The sequence below is a fragment of the Rhinopithecus roxellana genome, chromosome 6 (assembly GCF_007565055.1).
Source record: "Rhinopithecus roxellana isolate Shanxi Qingling chromosome 6, ASM756505v1, whole genome shotgun sequence".
Lineage (NCBI taxonomy): Eukaryota > Metazoa > Chordata > Mammalia > Primates > Cercopithecidae > Rhinopithecus > Rhinopithecus roxellana.
The window spans coordinates 79,333,331-79,355,174 of NC_044554.1; the positions used below are offsets into that span (position 1 = coordinate 79,333,331).

Consider the following 21,844-nt stretch of genomic DNA (forward strand, 5'->3'; position numbering starts at 1 on the left):
TCAGGAGCACTTGGGGTCATTGGATGGGGCAGGGCAGGGACAGGGGCAGCAGAGGATGCTAAGCACTGTAGAGGGAGCCCCAGGAAGGGAGGTAGGAGTGAGCCAAGGCGCTGTACACTGCAGAGTTCTCACCTTCTTGGAGCAACCCTCTGATATTTATGTCTGTTTTCAGTGGTTGTTTATATTTTAGATAATGAATACATTTGTGTGATTCTAAACTTTAAAGAAGAAAAAAAGAGAAAAAGATTTTCTGTGAGAAGCCCTCTTCCCTCCTATCCCTGTTTCCCAGCCACTCTGTTTTTCATGCTCCCAGCAAGACCATGTCACCAGTTTCAGCGTTACAGGTTTCTGGGCTGTCCTTTCAAAGAGATTCTAAACATAGACAGTATGTTTTCTCTTTGGCTGCCACCCCTCCTGTTACTACACAGACTGTAGCATACAGTGCACACTAGCCTGTCCTTTGCTTCTTTCACCCGATAATCTATCTTGGAGACCAGTCCCTTTCGATACATAAAGGGCTTCCTTGTTCTTTTTTTTTTTTATAGCCATGTGATACTCTACTTCACAAGTCTATCGTAACTTTCATAGCCAGTCTGTTATAATGACATATAGACTGTTTCCATCTTTTGCTTGTTATAAGCAAGGCTGCAGTAAGCCTAAGTCACTTGACTTGTGTAGCTCTGTAGGACACATTCTTACTATTGGATTTACCAGAGCAAAGGGCATTTGCATTTTAATTTGTAGTAAGTATTTCCAAGTTGCTCTCCATAAATTAGGTTTTTCTGTCCCTCCTGCAACATATGAACATGTCTGTTTTCCCAGGCCAACCAATGAGTTGTCAAACTTCTTTTTAATTCTTGCAAATAGTGGATGAAAATGACTAGCTTGTTCTGTCTGACTGCCTGGACTCTCCTTCCACCTTTTCATCACCTGCCCTCGTGCCTCACACCTTGAAGTTTTTCTACAGTGATTTTACATTTTTCTTCTACCCTCTTTATCTCAAAAAAAAAATTTTTTTTCTAAGTTGGCAGAGCACATTCCTAACTTTCTGTGAACTCCATTTTTGTGTCTGGAGTGCCAAACACCAGCTTCTCTGAGTCCAAGGGTGGAGGCGCAAGTTCATTCTGTGACTGTGATTTGGACCTGAGTGAGTTTTTTAGTCACTTTGCTGTGCTTATGTGTCATTTTCTGCTGTCTCAAAACTGCTCCTCTTCTTCATTCCTTAAATACCACCTCTATGGGGCTGTTTGTAGTGGCATCTTCCCAAAGGTTCAGGATAGCAGAGCACAGCAGACAACTGAAAATGGAATTGTAGATGTCCTGGTTTCTAGAAGTCCATTGCTCCCTCCTTTTCTAGGCATTTCTCACTGGCTCCCTTCTCTGCAGATTTCAGCCTTTTGCTAACCTGCATGCACTTTCCCCTTTCCTCTGCCTCCTACTGGTTCCTAGACCCAAAGTTTTAGTTGCTACTACAGAGTGGTCTAGCCATCTCTGATTTGCAGTTTCCCTTCAGAACGCACCTTCAAGATCCCTCACGTAAAATGAAGAGGCTCACATTAAAAGGCCTAACAAGTGATTTTTCTCAAAAATAAAGCTCTTTCCCTAAGAGGAGCTTGACTATTAAGATACCAGTGTTTTCCCTCATATCTTTTTTTTTTTTTTTTTTTTTTTGAGATGAAGTGTTGCTCTGTCACCCAGGCTGGAGTGCAGTAGCGCAATCTTGGCTCACCGCAACCCCTGTCTCCCCGGTTTAAGCGATTCTCCTGCCTCAGGCTACCAAGTAGCTGGGGTTACAGGTGCCTGCCACCACCATACCTGGCTAATTTTCTGTATTTTTAGTAGAGGCAGGGTTTCACTATGTTGGTCAGGCAAGTCTGGAACTCCTGACCTCAAGTGATCCACCCACCTCAGCCTCCTGGAGTGCTGGGTTTACAGACATGAGCCCCTGCACCTGGCCTTTCACCCATATCTTGTCCCTGCATGTCAGTTTTGCAAGGCAATAATATTGAAACCAAATCCTAAAGCAGTTTATAATTTAGCCTGACACACTGTGCAAGCCAGGTTTTGTATGCAAGTTTGTGTGTATCATTAACTAATGAAATCTTAAAAAGCAGTTTGGCTTATTTATAGATAATAGAACTGCTTCTTAACCTTGTGGCTTTTTTTTCAAGCTGGTAGAAGCATATACTGGTTATTATCTGGAATGTGGTAATTCGGTAACCTTAAGAATGCCATCAATATTTAACCTAATAAGGGGATTGCTGGTCTTTTTTTGATTGAAAGGGAAACAGATATTAATATTTTATCATGAATATGTATTTTGACTATACAGATTTCTCCAGAGGCTGTCTTACTGCTTTTTGGTAATTAGAAATTACGGGGGGAAAAAAAGAAGAAAAAAACTAGACTTGTAACCCAAAAAGGACTTACTTGGTGAAATTGTCAATTGTCAGTTGGGCACTGCGGCCACTCCTTCCTGTACTCTTCCCTGACTTCCAGAAGAGAAGCCGGGAACTAGGTCTCCCAGAGTCCCCTTTTATGTGTGAAGTCTGCTTGATAGAAGCACTCCCAGGAAACTTGCAAGGCTGAATAAAGAGAGGCAGTTACTCATAGGAGACAGTTCCAGTCAGATGTGTGAGCCACGGCCGGTGTACAGATTAGCAGCAGTGGGCAGTCAGGCTCTGCGAATCACTCTTCCCAAGCTGCAGGCTGAGAGAGGCTGAGATCCTTTCCAGACATCTTGGCTTCTGGGCAAGCTCTGGAGAATCTCTTGCTTCAATATTGAATTATGTAGCAACAGTACAAGGTCTAGGAGAAAAGAAATGGAAGTGTACTATTGTCAGGTTCTTTATAGTATATGTGGAATAGCACATAATATTACTTTAAAGTAGACTGTGGGCCGGGCACAGTGGCTCAAGCCTGTAATCCCAGCACTTTGGGAGGCCGAGACGGGCGGATCACCAGGTCAGGAGATCGAGACCATCCTGGCTAACACGGTGAAACCCCGTCTCTACTAAAAAATACAAAAAACTAGCCGGCCGTGGCAGCGGGCTCCTGTACTCCCAGCTACTCAGAGGCTGAGGCAGGAGAATGGCATAAACCCGGGAGACGGAGCTTGCAGTGAGCTGAGAACCGGCCACTGCACTCCAGCCCAGGCGACAGAGCGAGACTCCGTCTCAAAAAAAAAAAAAAAAAAAAGTAGACTGTGGTAAGTAAAATATATAATATAAAACCCTTAACTTCTGAAAAAGAGTTACAACTAATAGTCAACAAATGGGATAAAATGGAATCATAAGAAATATTCTAATTAATCCAAAATAAGGCAGGAAAAGAACAGATTGAACAAATAGCAAGATTTCTAGAGAATTTGGATGGAAACCCAACCGTATCAATAATCACAATGTAAATTGTCTAAACGTTTCAACTAAAAGGCAGAGATTGTTAGATTGAGTAAAAAAAAAAAAAAAGTAAGACCTAACTATATGCTGCCTACAAGAAACTAACTATAGATATGAAAACACACATAGATTAAATGTGAAAGGTTGGGGAAAAAATGTATTATGCTAACACTGATCAACAGAAATTGGAAATGGTTTGTTAATATCAGACAAAATAAATTATAGGGCAAAAAACATTACCAGGAATAAAAATGGTCATTTTAGAAAGATAAAGGGGTCAATTAATAAAAAAGACATAACCATCCTAAACATGTATGTATCTAATAATGGAGTTTTTAAATATGTGGGTCAAAACTGATAGAACTGAAAGAAGAAATACACAGTTATATACAATTATATTCAGAGATTTCAATATCCTCAATAATTGCTAGAGCAAGGAGACAGAAAATGAGGAAGGATATGGAAGAACTAAACAACACAATCAACCAACTTGATCTAACAGACTTATAGAACACTCCACCCAACAATAGTAGAATACAAATTCTTTTCAAGTGTGCCCAGAACATTAACCAAGATAGACCACATCAAGGATCATAAAATCTCTCAATAAATCTAAAAGGATTCAAATCATTTAAAGAATGTTCTCTAACCATAGTGGGATTAAATGAGAAATCAGTAATAGGAAAACATTTGGCAAATCCCCAAACATTTGGAAGAAATCCTGGAAGAAGACAAGAGCAGTGGGCATAGGAAGAGGGGCAGTCAGTGGGAAATGGTGACAACTGGGTACAAAGGTGAAGAAAAGGGGCAAATCTGAGATGACATTCATGTTTCTATGCTCTGAGGCATCCAAGAAGTGAGTTTAAGGAATGCAGGCAGATAATTTTTTTTTTTTTTTTTTTTTTTTGAGATAGAGTCTGGCTCTGTCACCCAGGCTGGAGTGCAGTGGCACGATCTTGGATCACTGCAATCTCTGCCTCCCAGGTTCAAGCAATTCTCCTGCCTCAGCATCCCAAGTAGCTGGGATTACAGGCATCTGCCACCACGTCCTGCTAATTTTTGTATTTTTAGTAGAGACGAGGTTTCTCCATGTTGGCCAGGCTGGTCTCGAACTCCTGACCTCAAGTGATCCACCTGCCTCGGCCTCCCAAACTGCTGGGATTACAGGCGTGAGCCACCACGCCCAGTGCATGGAGATAATTTTTATCAGTTTTTATTATACTGAGTTGCTGTATAACTTAAAAGTCGGTTTGATTTTTCACTGTAATACTGTTCACATACAGCCTCCAGCAGTGCATTTAAATAATATTTAAGATACCACAGTGTCTTAAATGTGGAACTCAGAAGGCTGTAGTGAAGAGTAAAAGCCTGTGGTTCCCACGCTGAGTAAGGTGACCAATCATGGTTTGCCCATTTGCCTCCTCTGCCAGCATCTGATGAAGAAGCTGTGCCCTCTGAATGACTCCCAGCAGTATCAGATTCACGTGTCTACTGGAGGAGGGACCCAGGGAGGGCAGAAGTACCAGGCCATGGGCTGGGTCTGGCTTAATGAGGAAAGCTCCCTCATTATTGGAGATGGGGCAGTAGAAGTGGAGAGCCAAATTGGGGGAACACTTTCTGTAGGTGCTCGGAAGGTTTTCAACCTAAAGACATGGTGGAGCACCTTCAGGAACAGGTTTTGGCGGGACTGACTTCTCTCCAAGCCCCCATTTCGGGGACTGTCTCATCCCATCCTGATGCCGTGGCTTCCTGTGTGTTCTGGGCTGGCTTCCATCTTGCTTGTCGGGACCCTGCCAGCTCCTTTATTTTGCTGTTCTCTGTTCAATGGCTTCAGTGTTTTCAAACTCCACCTTGGTCCCTTGTGTTTCAGCCCAAGAGGAAGTTTGGCGTGGTGGTGGTTGGTGTTGGCAGAGCCGGCTCCGTGCGGATGAGGGACTTGCGGAATCCACACCCTTCCTCAGCGTTCCTGAACCTGATTGGCTTTGTGTCCAGGTGGCTCACACTCTCTTTGTGCTTCACAATTTGTGGAAAGCCCAGTGAGGCAGATTAGCCGCAGGACATGGAGATTTTTCAGACCCAGGGCAGGGAGAGCCATCTCCTGACCGAGAATTGTGTTTAGGGTCAGCCCCACGAGATCTCAGGTTGGGATGGGTCTGGGAACTGAAGCTTGCCGGGCCTGCAGCTGGGATGCACAGTAGGTTGGCCTGGGGAGACTGGAAGACAGAGGCAGGAGGGTGAGCTCAAGGCTGACAGAGAAGGGGCACAGCCAACATGTGTATGGGGCTTTGGCCTGAAAGGCTTTTGGTGTGCACCAGGGAATCCTGACATAGTCATCATGACAGCCGTCCTAGGTGGTTCTGGGCTCTACATGTGATATTTCCTTCTAGGTAGCGTTATCAACCCCCCAGTTTACAGATAAGGAGGCTGAACTACGGAAAGGTTAAGTAATCTGCCTGAGGTCACACAGCTGGAAAGTCTAAGAACTGAAGTTGAGCAGAAGTCTGTTTCTTTTAAACACTATGTGTTCTTTTCCCATTGGTAATTTTGAGCCTCACTTTTTTTTTTTTTTTTGAGACAGGGTCTCACTCTGTCACCCAACCTGCAGTGCAATGGTGCAATCACAGCTCACTGCAGTCTTGACCTTCTGGGCTCAAGTGATCCTCCTGCCTCAGCCTCCTGAGTAGCTGGGACTATAGACACACACCACCATGCCTGACTAATTTTTTTTTTTTTTTTTTTTTTGTAGAGACAGTTTCTCCCTATGTTGCCTAGACTGGTCTCAAACTCCTGGGGTCAAGTGTTCCTCCTGCCTCAGCCTCCCAAAGTGCTGAGATTACAGGCATGAGCCACCACACCCAGCCTCCCGCTTTTCTTTAAGGATTCATTTATCTCCAGTCAGAATCAAACTTACCACCTTGTTTCTTCTTCCCTGCCCCATGCTCAGCTCTTCCGCTCACCCCTATACACACGTACACACACACACACCACTCACCAGACTAATCCTGTATAACATCATTTGTCAATATTAATCGTGAACTAGATACAGGCATCAGACTAATCCTGTGTAACATCATTTATCCATTTTAATTGTGGGCTAGGTGCAGGCACTGGGCTGGGCCTGGAGACATGGCAGTGAACAAGTTAGGCAACTCTTTTTCTAGTGCTTTGGAGACATCAGATAAATATTTACACAAAGCGTAAGTAACGATTGTGATGGTCCATGCAGAAGTTTTTTCATGTTTTTGTTCATGGGGCCATCCTCTTCCTGCCTGTCTCAAAACGTGGCCCCACTTTTAAGGATTTAAAATGGGCTTTGGGGCACCAGGGAGACCCAGGAGTGCTAGAATCTGCCCTTGGCCAGGCTTCTCCTCCCCATAAGATTCCAAGGGAGCTGCACACAAATGGGAGAGCAAAGTTAAGATCAGGCAGCACAGTAACCCCCATCACACCCCTGTCTGGAGCTGGAACCATGCACAGCACTTGGGTTCAAGGCTGAAGTGGGACCTCTCCTTTTCCCTTAAGCCCCAGTCCTCTGCCAGTTGGCTTCCAGATCAGCTCAGTGGGAAGAGGTACACTACCCAGGTTGTGTGGGAGGATGGCCAGGTCACACCCCTGCATGACAGCCCTGCCAGTACTCACACAGTTTCCCTCTTCACATACCCTTCCCCCCGACCTACCTGCTAAGTTCTACCACCTCCTCAGGAAGCCTTTTCTAGTGTATTCCTTTCCCTCCCTGAGTCTCCACCTCCTACTTCCAAGCACCACATTTCTCCTGGTAGTCTTGTGGTAGTGGTATGTACACATGTGTATGTGTGTGTGTGTGTGTGTGTGTGTGTGTTTCCTCTAGCAGACTGAGCTCATTGAAAGGCAAGGATTTTCATTTGTTCTCCATGATTTCTCCTACAGTGCCTAGTACCTAATAGGCAAACAATAAGTATTGCTGAAATTGAGCAATTTAGTTTGGGTGGCCCCATTAGAAGAAACCTAACATAATACTTTTTGGGAACTAAATTTCCCCAAATGCTTTCTGCCCGCTGCAGCTCAGCTGGAGCTCTGAGCTGGCTGAGGGCCTCCTGCTTGCTGGCTGTCCCACATTCTCCCATGACTGCCACCCTTAGAGGGCTACTCTCCTGCCCCAGCCACTGCACTGGGCGGTGTATGGACTGCTGGGGCTTTGGCTCTTAGAACACTGCAGCTCCCCCATACTCTAGAAGAGTCAGAAGGCCTTGGGTTGCCCTCCTGCCTCTGCTCCTGGTTAGTCAAGGCTATCACTGCCTATTATGTGCTAGGCACTGTAGGAGAAATCGTGGAGAACAAATTCCTCACCTTCCAATGAGCTCAGTCTGCCAGAAGGAGGAAGACACACACACACACATATGCGTACATACTGCTGGGCTTCGTTAGCTTAGCTATAAAGGAGCTTGAAGTCATATGCCAGTTTGCACCCTAAATGTGTTAGTGTATTGGATTTGGATTAGGTTTGGTAGTCACAATGTTTGGCCAAGTGCTTGGAACTGGAAGTGACCATAGAGATCACTTCTCATGAGATAAAAGTAGATTGTTCCTTTTATTTTTGTCTTATATTACTTTTGAGGAGTCTTGCTCTGTCACCCAGGCTGGAGTGCTGTGGCGCAGTCTCAGCTCACTGCAACCTCCATCTCCCGGATGCAAGTGATTCTCCTGCCTCAGTCTCCCAAGTAGCTGGGATTACAGGCGTTCGCCACCACGCTTGGCTAACTTTTGTATTTTTTGTAAAGACAGGGTTTCACCATGTTGGCCAGGCTGGTCTTGAACTCCTGACCGCAAGTGATCCACCCGCCTCAGCCTCCCAAAGTGCTAGGATTACAGGCTTGAGCCACTGCACCCAGCTGTTTCTTTTATTTTAGAGATGAAGTAATTCAAGACGCTCTCAGGTCATTCATACAAGCTGTGAATGGTGCTGTTGGCACTCAGTGCCAGATCCCCTGACTTGAACCCTGAGGCTATTTTTCTCACTCCACAATGGAAAACAACCTGGAAGTGGGAGAGAAGAAACTCATTTCTTCATTTCTGGCAGCGGGTCACCAGGACCTTGTTGGGAGGAGGGGAGAAGGATGGTGCTCCTTTCTTCTGTCTACCATTGAGTTCCATTTCTCTGTTACTCTGAAATAGAAGGGAGCTTGGGAGCATTGATGGAGTCCAGCAGATTTCTTTGGAGGATGCTCTTTCCAGCCAAGAGGTGGAGGTTGCCTATATCTGCAGTGAGAGCTCCAGCCATGAGGACTACATCAGGTGGGTTTTCCACACAGGCAGTCCTTGCCTTACACAGCAGTGCAGTACTGGAAAAATGAGCAAGCAAGCTAAAACACCCTGCAAAGGTGTCAGAAGAGTCAACGAGAAAATTACAGTTGCTCTGTGACCAATCACAGAAATGTCAAAACATTAAGAAATTCTTATTGTTGGGTCTAAATATATAAGGAAATGAAAAAATAGTAAAATTAGTATTTAGTATGTGTAATTTGAAACATTAGAAACATTCAGAATTAAAATGTTTTATTTCTCTGTAAAAACCCATCGAGAGTAGTTTTTAACAGCAGTGGCCTCCTTCTTCTCACCAGACAGTTTAGGATGTGGAGCCAGCATCCTTGGCGAATTATACTCCTTTCTCAGTTTGGATCAGCTTCCAACGTTTTCTCCTTTGTATTTTCAATGTCATAAAATAACAGTGAGAGTTCCTTTAACCCTCAGGACCTTGGCAGCTAACAGGGAAGTGCTAGCTGCCTTCCCCAGTCTAGCTTCCTTCTAGGTTCTTACAGCTGCTCCCACCATGCTGTTCCCACGGGTAAGATGCTTCCTCTTTATCAGTCCAGCTCTAGAGTGGACAAAAACACCTTTCCTTGGCTTTCCTTAACCTTTTCTGGCACTAGAGTGTATTTCGTCAAGAAAAGTGATTCTGTCATAAGTCCCATGCTTATAAATATTTGTACCCTGGTATCCACAGAATGAAATCTGAACTGCTGAGCACAGAATTCTAGGTCCTTCACGGTCAGGCTCCCAGCTACTTTTCTGACATTATCTTCCACGGTCTGTAGCCCACTCCCCTGCCACACTGAAATTTGTCATTTGAACAAAGCCACACAAATGCCCAAGCCCCAACATACAGTGCTCACAGTGAAATATACTCATCATGTTGCACCTGGAAAATGTCTGCTCATACTTTGAGACCCAATTCACAGGTCCTTAGTGAAATCTTTTCAGACTGCCTCAGGCAAAGCTAGCGCCGTGGGTTTTGTAGCCTTTATAGCTACCATGTGGTAATAGGAAATTTATTTGTTAATGTGTCTTTATTTCTCTTCCAGAGTAATTGGTAAATAGTACTTAGTTGAATAAATGAATGGTTGAATGTTCAAATTAACACATAACTAGAAAGTCATTCTGTCACAGGATAGTAGAAAACAATGTGGGATACAATTCTTCCTCCATATCCCGTGGCACTGACTCCTACCCCCAGTCATGACACATTCACACACAGAAACTCTCAGGCCTTTATAACATTCTGTTCTCTATTATGCAGAGCATTTTAGTGAAGCTTATTCGAAGTGTTCTTTCTCTGTATTTGTCTCGTGTACCAAAGGCAGTTCCTTAATGCTGGCAAGCACGTCCTTGTGGAATACCCCATGACACTGTCGTTGGCGGCCGCTCAGGAACTGTGGGAGCTGGCTGAGCAGAAAGGTAATGTACACTCTGTCTGGAATACAGACCCTCTTACCAAGAGTTTCTGCCTCCAGGATTTCTGTGATATCATCTTTATGCCTTTAAACCTTAATCCCGGCCGGGCGCGGTGGCTCAAGCCTGTAATCCCAGCACTTTGGGAGGCCGAGACGGGTGGATCACAAGGTCAGGAGATCGAGACCATCCTGGCTAACACGGTGAAACCCCGTCTCTACTAAAAAAATACAAAAAACTAGCCGGGCGAAGTGGTGGGCGCCTGTAGTCCCAGCTACTCCGGAGGCTGAGGCAGGAGAATGGCGTAAACCCGGGAGGCGAAGCTTGCAGTGAGCTGAGATCCAGCCACTGCACTCCAGCCTGGGCGACAGAGCGAGACTCCGTCTCAAAAAAAAAAAAAAAAAAAAAAAAAACCTTAACCCCATTTCAGATGTCTCCTCCTGGCTACACTGGCACTGTGGGCTCCCAACTACTTCCTCACCCCAACACCGTAAGCACACATAGTGGAGGGCAGAAGGATGGGTGGGAAACTTTTGGTTAAAGCTTATCAGCTTATTTTACTCACTCTAAGGAAAAAATATGAATTAGTTTTCACCTATGCTTATGTCATGATATTATTTTGGCTTTATTCATGTGATACTTATATTGCTAAATGCTGGGATATCCTAAAAATGCTCAAATTAGAGAAACTGATTGTCTTACTTGCATAGTTGGTAGTTTTTGTTGTTTCTAAACAGGAAAAACCATTTATTAAATATTTAATATATGCTAGGAACTTAGAAACTCTGCTAAGCATTTCATATGTTATTTTGCTTAATTCTTCTAGAAACCCTTGGAGGTATATATTTTCTCTAGATTCTGTATAGAAAAACATGGTTCAAAGAAGTTAATTTGTGACAGATCACAAAGCTAATGACATGACTACTAAACGGGAGGTAGAGATTTGAATCAAATCCTACTGGGCTCTTAAGTTCACATTTGTTCCCCTAAGCCATACTACCCTCCAGAAGGGAGAAATTAAGACTTTCCCAGACCAGGCGCAGTGGCTCATGCCTGTCATCCCAGCACTTTGGGAGGCCAAGGAACTCAGGACAACCCTGGGCAACATAATAAGACCCTGTTTCTACAAAAATCTTTTACAACTTTTTTTTTTTTTTTTTTTTGGTGGGGGACAGGAGTCTTGCTATGTCACCCAGGCTGGAGTTCAATGGCACCATCTCAGCTCACTGCAACCTCCGCCTCCTGGGTTCAAAGAATTCTCCTTCCTCAGCCTCCTGAGTATCTGGGATTACAGGCACCCACCACCATGCCCAGCTGATTTTTGTATTTTTAGTAGAGGTGGGGTTTCACGATGTTGGCCAGAATGGTCTCGAACTCCTGACCTCATGATCCACCCACCTCGGCCTCCCAAAGTGCTGGCATGAGCCACCGTGCCCGGCGTACAAAATTTTTAATTACAAGAAGAAAAAAAAAGACTCAGCTGGGCACAGTGGCTCACACCTGTAATCCCAGCACTTTGGGAGGCTCTGATGGGTAGATTATTTGAGCCCAGGAGTTTGAGACCAGCCTGGGCAACATGGCGAAACCCCATCTCTACTGAAAATATGAAAATTAGCTGGGTGTGGTGGTGCACCCCTGTAGTCCCAGCTACTTAAAAGTTCACTTGAACCTTGGGAGGTTGAGGCTGCAGTGAACCATGATCGGGCCACAGCAGTCTAGTCTGGACAACAGAGTGAGACCCTGTCTCAAAAATAAAAATAAAAATTATTTAAAAGACTTACCCAGACAAACAAAAACCAAGTGAGTTGATCACTACTAGAGCTGCCCTACAGGAAATGCTAAAGGAGGTCTTTCAAGTTAAAGAAAACACTAGGCCGGGCGCAGTGGCTCAAACCTGTAATCCCAGCACTTTGGGAGGCCGAGACGGGCGGATCACGAGGTCAGGAGATCGAGACCGTCCTGGCTAACATGGTGAAACCCCATCTCTACTAAAAAATACAAAAAACTAGCTGGGCGAGGTGGCGGGCGCCTGTAGTCCCAGCTACTCGGGAGGCTGAGGCAGGAGAATGGCGTAAGCCCAGGAGGCGGAGCTTGCAGTGAGCTGAGATCTGGCCACTGCACTCCAGCCTGGGCGACAGAGCCAGACTCCGTCTCAAAAAAAAAAAAAAGAAAAGAAAACACTAGACAGCAACACAAAAATATTGCTCTCTGGTAAAGGTAAATACAAAGACAAATACAGACTTCCGTAGTATTCTAATGTTGACATATAAATCACTTTAGGCCAGGCGCAGTGGCTCAAGCCTGTAATCCCAGGAATTGGGGAGGCCTAGGCAAGCAGATCATTTGAGGTCAGGAGTTCAAGACCATCCTGGCCAACCTGGTGAAATCCCATCTCTACTAAAAATAAAAAAATTAGCTGGGTGTGGTGGCACATGTCTGTAGTCACAGCTACTCAGGAGGCTAAGGCAGGAGAATTGCTTGAACCTGGGAGGCGGAGGTTGCAGTGAGCTGAGATTGTGTGACTGCACTCCAGCCTGGGTAACACTGTGAAATTCTATCTCTAAATAAATAAATAAATATCATTTTAAATGCTGGTATAGAATTTAAAAGACAAAAACAAAAATACAAATTTAATGGATGTATAATATAAAAAGATGTAATTGGTAACATTAATAACAAATGGGGGGTCGGAGATATAAAGGAGTAGAATTTTGTATGTGAAGAATTTTGTATTTGAAGTTAAGTTATTAGCAGTTTAAAATAGATTGTGCAGTCGGGTGTGGTGGCTCATGCCTGTCATCCCAGCACTTTGGGAGGCTGAGGCTGGTAGATCACCTGAGGTCAGGATTTCAAGACGAGCCTGGACAACATGGTAAAACTCCGTCTCTAATAATAATACAAAAATTAGCTGGGCCTGGTGGCGTGTGCCTGTAATCCCAGCTACTCCAGAGGCTAAGGCATGAGAATCGCTTGAATGCAGAAGGTGAAGGTTGCAGTGAGCCAAGATTGCACCATTGCACTTTAGCCTGGGCGACAGAGTGAGACTTCATCTCAAAAATTAAATACATAAATAAATAAATAAATATTATAGATTGTGCCTGTAATCTCAGCACTTTGGGAGGCCGAGGTGGGTGAATCACCTGAGGTCAGTAGTTCAAGACCAACCTGGCCAACATGCTGAAACCCCATCTCTACTAAAAATACAAAAATTAGCCGGGTGTGGTGGTACACACATGTAGTCCCAGCTACTAGGGAGGCTGAGGCAGGACAATTGCTGGAACCCAGGAGGCAGAGGTTGCAGTGAGGGAGATCGCACCACTGCACTCCAGCCTGGGCAACAGAGCGAGACTGTTCAAACAAAACAATACAAAACTGATGAGATGTAATGAAAGCAGTACTAAGAGAGAAATGGATAGTTGTAAATGCTTACATTAAACAAGAAGAAAGATCTCAAATCAACATCCTAACTTTACATTTCAAGGGACTAGGAAAAGAAGAGCAAACTCAATCGAAAATTGGCAGAAAAAAGCAAGTAAATATTAGAACATAAATAAAATAGAGAGTAGAAAAGCAATAGAAAAAAAAACAACAAAACCAAGTGTTGGTTTTTTTGAAAAAAATCCATAAAATTGACAGAATTTTAGCAGATTAAGAAAAAAACAGTCAGCTGGGCACAGTGGCTCACGCCGGTAATCCCAGCACTTCAGGAGGCCAAGGAGGGCAGATCACGAGGTCAAGAGTTCAAGACCAGCCTGGCCAAAATTGTGAAACCCCGTCTCTACTAAAAATACAAAAATTAGCCAGGCATGGTGGCACGTGCCTATAGTCCCAGCTACTCAGGAAGCTGAGGCAGGAGAATCACTTGAACCCAGGAGGTGGAGGTTGTGGTGAGTGGAGGTTGTGGTGAGCTGAGATTGCACTACTGCACTCCATCTAGCCTGGGCAACAGAGCGAGACTGTCTCACAAAAAAATAAAAAGGCCAGGCATGGTGGCTCATGCCTGTAATCCCAGCACTTTGGGAGGCCGAGGCGGGCGGATCTGAGGTCAGGAGATCGAGACCATCCTGGCTAACATGGTGAAACCCTGTCTCTGCTAAAAAAAAAAAATACAAAAAAATTAGCTGGGTGTGGTGGCGGGCACCTATAGTCCCAGCTACTTGGGAGGCTGAGGCAGGAGAATGGCGTGAACCCAGGAGGCGGAGCTTGCAGTGAGCAGAGACCGTGCGCCACTGCACTCCAGCCTGGGCAACAGAGCGAGACTCCGTCTCCACAAAAAAAAAAAAGAAAAAAAGAAATTAAAGACTCAAACTAAAGTCAGAAGCGAAAGAGGAGACTTTACAGCCAATGCTGCTGAAATAAAAAGGATTATGAGACTACAATGAGCAGTTATACAATTGTTATACTCCAACAATCGGATAACCTAGAAAGGGATAAATACCTAGTAGCATATAACCTACTAAGACTGAATCATGAAGAAACAAAAATCTGAACAGATTTATAACTAGTAAGGAGATTGAATCAGTAATTAAACACCTCCCAATAAAGAAAAGCCTAAAACCAAATGGCTTCACTGGAGAACTCTGCCAAGTGTTTCAGTGTCTTCAAAAAGTGGTCCCAGGAAAACAGGATATCCACATGCAAAAGAATGAAGTTGGACACTTACCTTACACCACATTTAAAAATCACTCAAATGAATTAAAGAACTAAATTTAAGACCTAAAACTATAATATTGTTAGAAGAAAACATGGGAAAGCATCATGACATTGGATTTGGCAATAATGTCTTACATACAACATCAAAAATGCAGGCAAAAAAAGCAAAAACAGACAAATGGACTAATCAAACTTAAAACCTTCTGTGCCTCAAAGGAAGCAATCATCCGGGTGAAAAAGCAGTGTCCGTAATGGGTGAAGATATCTGCAAATCTTATCTTTGATAAGAAATCAGTATCCAGAATGTCTAAAGAACTCTACAACTCAACAACAACAAACAAACCAAATAAACTGATTTTAAAATGGGCAAAGGACTTGGATAGACATTTTTCTGAAGAGATTATACAGACGGTAAATAATCATATGGAAAGATGCTCAATACCACTAATCCTTATAGAAATGCAAATCAAATCCACAACCACATCAGTCAGCAGCCATCAACATGGAAGCAAGACCTTCCTCCAGCAAAAAGATGGAGGATCAGATGGTAGCATTTTTTGTTTGTTTGTTTTTATTTTTTGGTTTTTTAAGACAGTCTTGCCCTGTTGCCTAGGCTTGAGTGCAGTGGCGCAATCTCAGTTCACTGCAGCCTCTACCTCCTGGGTTCAAATGATTCTTGTGCCTCAGCCACCTGAGTAACTGGGATTATAGGTGCACACCACCACGCACAGCTAATTTTTCTATTTTTAGCCGAGATGGGGTTTCACCATGTTGGCCAGGCTGGTCTCGAACTCCTGGCCTCAAGTGATCCACCCGCCTGAGCTTCCCAAAGTGCAGGAATTACAGGCATAGGCCACCATGCCCAGCTCAATAATGTATTTTTAAATTAAGGTATATACATTGTTTTCCTAAATATGGTGTTATCACATACTTAACAAACTACTATATAGTATAAACATAACTTGTATATGCACTGAGAAACTAAAATATTCATGTGACTCCCTTTATTGCAATATTCACTTTATTGTGGTGGTCTGGAATGAAACATGCAGAATCTCTGAGGTATGCACGTAACCACATACAACCATCAAAATCTGGAAATTGGCACTGGTGCATTACAACAATCTAATCCTCAAGCCTCATTCAAATTTCACCAGTTGTCCCAATAACATTCTTTATGGCAAAATGACTGAGTTCAAAATCATGTATTATCTTTTGTTGACATGTCACTTTTAGTGTCCTTCATTCTGGACAGTTCCTCCGTCTTTTCTTGACAATTATAAATATTACAGTTAGTTATTGTGTAAAATGTCCCTAAATTTGAATATATCTGATGTTTCTTCATGATTAGATGGGGTGTGCATCTTTCACAGAAATATTATGGAAGCGGCCAGGCACAGTGGCTCACGCCTGTAAACCTAGCACTTTGGGAGGCCAAGGCCGGGAATTACTTGAGGTCAGGAGTTCAAAACCAGCCTGGCCAACACTGTGAAACCGTCTCTACTAAAAATACCAACAAAATTAGCCAGGCATGATGTGGGCACCTGTAATCCCAGCTACTCGGGAGGCTGAGGCAGGAGAATTTCTTGAACCCGGGAGGCAGAGGTTGCAGTGAGCCGAGATCACATCACTGTACTCCAGCCTGGGTGACAGAGCGAGACTCCATCTCACACACACCAAAAAAAAGGAAACGATGCTGTTTTTCACATTGTGTTCTGTCAGGTAACATCCTTTATCAGTTCATCTAATTACTAATGATATAACTTCATTAGGTGGTATCTGACAGGCTTTTCCACTGAAAGTTCCTTTTTTTCCCTTTGTAATGAGTGATTATTTTGTGAGAAGGTTGTTTATAACTAGTTAAATACCCATTCTCATCACACTTTCTGATATTCATTTATTATTTTATGTCAGTAGGAACTCATGGCTTTGTTTTTCTATTCAGTACTGTTGTTACTTTTTATTATTCATATTGATGTCCACATTGTTCCAAATTTGCTCAGTGGGGAACCTCTTCCTGCCAGCTCCCTTGTCATTTTGTTATGTTTCCATTATTCTTTGAATTCTTGCTTTCTGGCACAAAGTGGTTAAGGCTCATCTTGTACTTTCTCTGTCTCAGCCTTGGAATTAGTCAGTTCTCCAATGGCTAGTAACGTTTTGATGGCAAGATTGGACACTGGGTGTGCTTATGGCTTTGGGCTATCTCTGCAAGCCCTTTCAGTGAACAGACCTGGGGATATATGGTTACGGATGTGTGTGTGTACTGTGGTTACCATGTGTGTTTATCACAATCAGGCATTGAGTGAATGACAGAAAAACAACCAAAGACACAGTTGAAAAATTCATAGTTTCTTTAATAACCATGGATATGGAAACACAGAGACTGTTACATAGTGCTGGGGAAAATACAGCATGTTCCCCAGAGTTTCATGGCAGTGGGGGTGGGAGGCGGTGGGCGAAACTACCTGCGAGAAGAAAAGCTTCTACTTATTGCGAAGCATTTTGTGCCATTTAGTTGTTGCAAAGCCATTTTGTGCCAGAAAGCTTCTACTTACCACAAGAAGTTCTCTTTGCCACATTCACATCTTAGGGAGTGGGTGGGAAGGACCCCATCCTCCCACACACCTGACATTTCTGGAGACTCCTGCGACAGACATCCTCCTCGTTCCTGAGGTGCAGGACAAGCCCAGAGCATTTGGCAGCATTTACTATGAAGCTGGGTTAGACAAAGGCAACTGTCCCAGGAGCATCTCCCACTGGCCCAGATTTCTGTTTCAGTGAAACTGTAGATCATAACCACACTTTGTACTTAATCACAAAATAATTCTGGTGCTTTAGGAAGCTTCTGGCCTAGAAATGAAAAAAATTTTATAGAGCAAAAAAAAATTGTTAACAGCTTTCTTTTATAATCCAAAATTTATTTTATTTTATTAATTTTTTTCTTTTTTGAGACAGACTGGAGTGCAGTGGCACGATCTTGGCTCACGGCAATGTCCACCTCCCAGGTTCAAGTGATCTTCCCAGTGCAGCCTCCCAAGTAGCTGGGACTACAGGTGCATGCCACCATACCCAGCTAAATTTTTGTATTTTTTGTAGAGGCCAGGTTTTGCCATGTTGCCCAGGCTGGTCTCAAACTCCTGAGCTTAGGCGATCCTCTTGCCTTGGCCTCCCAAACTGCTGGGATTACAGGCATGAGCCATCATGCCTGGCCACGTTCTTGCTCTGTTAGATTTTTATGTCTAGAACAGTAGCTAACTCTCTCCTGGCCCACAGATACATCACTGATCTCATCTTGCCTTTGGACATGGGTAGATACCATATTGTTCTCTTAGATTTTCATTTCATTTCTCAGGTTTTCATTTCATTAATTTCTCTTTTTTTCTTTTTCTTTTTTTTTTTTTTTTTTTTTTTTGGTTCCCAAGTTTTATTCAAGAACTCATACAAAATATTCCGGATAAATGAAATTTAATCCTCATCTTCCTCCTCTTCTTCATCCTGGTTAATCTGGAAGTAACGCAATTCGTAACTCTCTTTGCTGTTAGCAACTACGCGCAACCAGTCACGTAGATTATTCTTCTTCAAATATTTTTTGGTGAGATATTTCAAATACCTTTTGGAGAAAGGCACCTCAGATGTCACGGTGATCTTGCTCTTGCTCCTTTCGATGGTCACCACCCCTCCACCAAGGTTCCCAGCTTTTCCGTTCACTTTGATCCTTTCTTGCAAAAACTGCTCAAAATTGGCAGCATCCATGATTCCATCTTCTACAGGGTGGGTGCAATCAAGAGTGAACTTCAGAACCTGCTTCTTTTTTTTGCCCCCCTTCGCCACAAGTTTTTTCACTGGAGCCATGGCCGCAGCGGAATTAGAAAGGGAGGTGAGCGAACTACGCAGACGCAAAGAGCCCGCAGCTCTTTTTCTTTTTGAAATGGAGTCTCACTGTGTCGCCCAGGCTGGAGTGCAGTGATGCCATCTTGGCAACTGCAACTTCCACCTCCCAGGTTCTAGCGATTCTCCTGCCTCAGCCTCCTAAGTAGCTGGGCTTACTGGTGCCCCCCACCACACCTGGGTAATTTTTGTATTTTTAATAGAGACAGGGTTTCACCATGTTGGCCGGGCTGGTCTGGAACTCCTGACCTCAGGTGATCCGCTAGCCTTGGCCTCCCAAAGTACTGGGATTACAGGCATGAGCTACTGTGCCTGGCCTTCATTTCATTCATTTCTGTTGTAAGCTTAGAAGTGGCAGCCTCTTCAGCTGGGGTGGGTGACAGTGGTAGGGAGGCAATCCTGGCCGTGTGCCCAGGGCAGTTATCAGTGCTTCATGTCCTGTGTTAGGGGATGACAGAGTACACTCCGGGATGCACACCGAGACACAACTGACAACTGCCCTTTTTATTCCGTTTTTGTCATTACAGGAAAAGTCTTGCACGAGGAGCATGTTGAACTCCTGATGGAGGAATTTGCATTCCTGAAAAAAGAAGTGGTGGGGAAAGACCTGCTGAAAGGGTCACTCCTCTTCACAGGTCAGTGCTAAGTGGGATCACAGGTCACGTGTGAGGTCCAAAGACCAGCCAGATTCTTTCCTGGCTCTCTAGTATGGGAGCTTATATTCATTTCTGCTCAAGACTCTCTGACTCAGGGCCAATTTAATTTTCCCAGATGGGATTTAATTGCTTGGTGGCCCTTGGGTAAAGAGTAGATTAGAAATCTCAAGCTTATTTATGCTCTGTCCCAATCTATTAACTAGTTGGAGATTGTTTTTCAACAGGAAGTTGTACATTAAAACTCTTTTAAAAGGACTGAGAGGTAGATGCTCGGAGAGGAGAACATTTTCATACTTCCTTGAGAGGAGAACATTTTTATACTTCCTTGCAAAGCAAATATAATATGAAGAGTTCCCTTCCTCCTCTAGCAAGTTATAAGGGTGTTGGCGGCAACCACAATTTTTTTTTTTTTTTTTTTTTGGCCAAAGTCTTACTCTGTTGCCCAGGCTGGAGTGCAGTAGTGCAGTCATAGCTCACTGTAGCCTCAATCTCCCAGGCTCAAGCAGTCCTCCCACCTCAGACTTCCAAGTAGCTGGAACCACAGGTGTGCGCCACAACACCCAGCTAATTTAAAAATTTTTGTAAACAGTGTCTCTCTATGTTGCCCAGCCTGGTCTCAAACTCCTGGACTCAAGTGATCCACCTGTCTCAACCTCCCAAAGTGCTAGGATTACAGGCATGAGCCACCATACCCAGCTGACCACAGTATGTGATCTGCTGTATATGTAGCTGTTTACTTGATGTTGGTCACTCTTTGAGCAGCTCCGTTAGCAATAGGAAATGGGCATGCAGGAAGCTCCTGCTCTTGTGGTCACTTTTGGATGGGCTCCTTCTCTGGCTATATCGTTGGGCACCTGAGCCACCATTCCTGAGGGCTTTCATTACAAAAAGGAGACCCTGGGGGACATGGCCTTGCATTTTTGCATAGTAAAGCCACTGATACATAGTAGAACCTCATTTCAAAATCTGTCTTCATCCTTGAAAATGGTAATGTGAGTACAAACCATTAATTTGTACAAGAAACCGTATTAAGTATGTGATGTGCATTATCTTAATCCATATGACAATCCTATAAAGTGGTATTCACTACCCCCATTATACAGATAAACTGAAGCTCAAAGACATGAGTGACTTCACAGAGGCAATGTAGCGGTCATGAGACAGAGCTGGATTGGAGCTCAGCTCTCTAAGTGGCTGGAACTGTTGTGGGTGGCCGCTTAGTATTCTGTCCGAAGAACTAGGCTGGGCACAGTGGCTCATGCCTGTAATTCCAGCACTTTGGGAGGCTGAGGCAGGTGGATCACCTGAGGTCAGGAGTTCGAGACCAGTCTCACCAACATGGTGAAACACCATCTTTACTAAAAACATACAAAAATTAGTCGGGCATGGTGGCATGCACCTGTAATCTCAGCTACTTGAAAGGCTGAGGCAAGAAAATCGCTTTAACCCAGGAGACAGAGGTTGTAGTGAGCCGAGATCACGCCACTGCACAGCCTAGGTGACAACGAGACTCAGTCGCAAAAACAAACAAACGAAAAAAAAAAAAAAAAAAAGAACTAGAGCAGACAGTAACCAGCCCTGGGGAAGTCTTTTTATTTTGTAAGTTTGATACTTAGGCCCTAGTGATTTCAAACTATATTGTCTATGAAAATTTTAATTTTTGTTTGGATTTATATATAACATTACTTTTTAAGAATATACTCATTGTTATTAGTCATTGTTTTCAGTGAATATCAAGGCCATAAGAAATGTTTTGTTTATAATGAGATGTAACAGATATGAAGTCTTTTAAACTTAGGTTATGTTTAAGATTTTGGCTGGAGGCAGACGGGAGCAGTATCTTGACCAAATGGATTTCTCACACCAATACTCTTTTTTATATTTATATATATTTTTTTTGAGATAGGGTGTCACTCTGTCATCCAGGCTGGAATGCAGTGGTACAATTATGGCTCACTGCAGCCTCAAACTCCTCAGGCCCAGATGATCCTCCCACCTTAGCCTCCTGAGTAGCTGGGGCAGCAGGTGTGCACCACCATACCTGCCTAATTTTGTGTGTGTTTTTTGTAGAGACAGAGTCTTGCTATGTTGCCTAGGCTGGTCCTGAACTCCTGGGCACAAGCTATCTGCCAGCTTTGGCATCCCAAAGTGCTGGTATTATAGGCATGAGCTACTGTACTCGGCCTTTTTAGGCTTACTGCAACCTCCACCTCCCAGGCTCAAGTGATTCTCCTGCCTCAGTCTCCCGAGCAGCTGTTACCAGCACCTGTCACCATGCCTGGGTAATTTTTGTATTTTTTTTTTAGTAGAGATGGGGTTTGCCATGTTGGTCAGGCTAGTCTCGAACTCCTGACCTCAAGTGATCCACTCACCTTGGTCTCCCAAAGTGCTGGGACTACAGGCATGAGCTACCACGCCTGGCCCCAGTACTCTTTTGAGTATACTTTTTTGTTCACAAGATTAGGAAGACTAAGAAAACATTTAACATTGTATCAATTTTCTTGATACTGAAATAGCTCAAAGGTATTACCATTTTCTCCATAC

The 21,844-nt window shown here is 43.8% G+C and overlaps 2 protein-coding genes across 2 annotated transcripts in view; one reads left to right on the forward strand and one right to left on the reverse strand.

Annotated features, from left to right (window-relative positions):
* The window catches only part of BLVRA (biliverdin reductase A), a 45,928-nt gene that overhangs the window by 19,884 nt on the left and 4,200 nt on the right, over positions 1-21,844 (forward strand). Inside the window, exons 3-6 of the mRNA XM_010381585.2 lie at positions 5,269-5,390; positions 8,550-8,669; positions 10,012-10,109; positions 19,172-19,279. Coding sequence (XP_010379887.2) covers positions 5,269-5,390; positions 8,550-8,669; positions 10,012-10,109; positions 19,172-19,279 — 448 coding nt within the window. The remainder of the gene's footprint in view (positions 1-5,268; positions 5,391-8,549; positions 8,670-10,011; positions 10,110-19,171; positions 19,280-21,844) is intronic.
* LOC115898368 (60S ribosomal protein L22) lies at positions 18,131-18,643 on the reverse strand. The gene has a single exon (XM_030933218.1). It carries the CDS (start codon positions 18,606-18,608, stop codon positions 18,222-18,224), a length of 387 nt encoding a protein of 128 aa, XP_030789078.1. The 5' UTR covers positions 18,609-18,643; the 3' UTR covers positions 18,131-18,221.

Excerpts from the sequence above, each read along its gene's own strand:
- LOC115898368 (XM_030933218.1), bottom strand. The coding sequence starts at position 18,608 with ATGGCTCCAGTGAAAAAACTTGTGGCGAAGGGGGGCAAAAAAAAGAAG.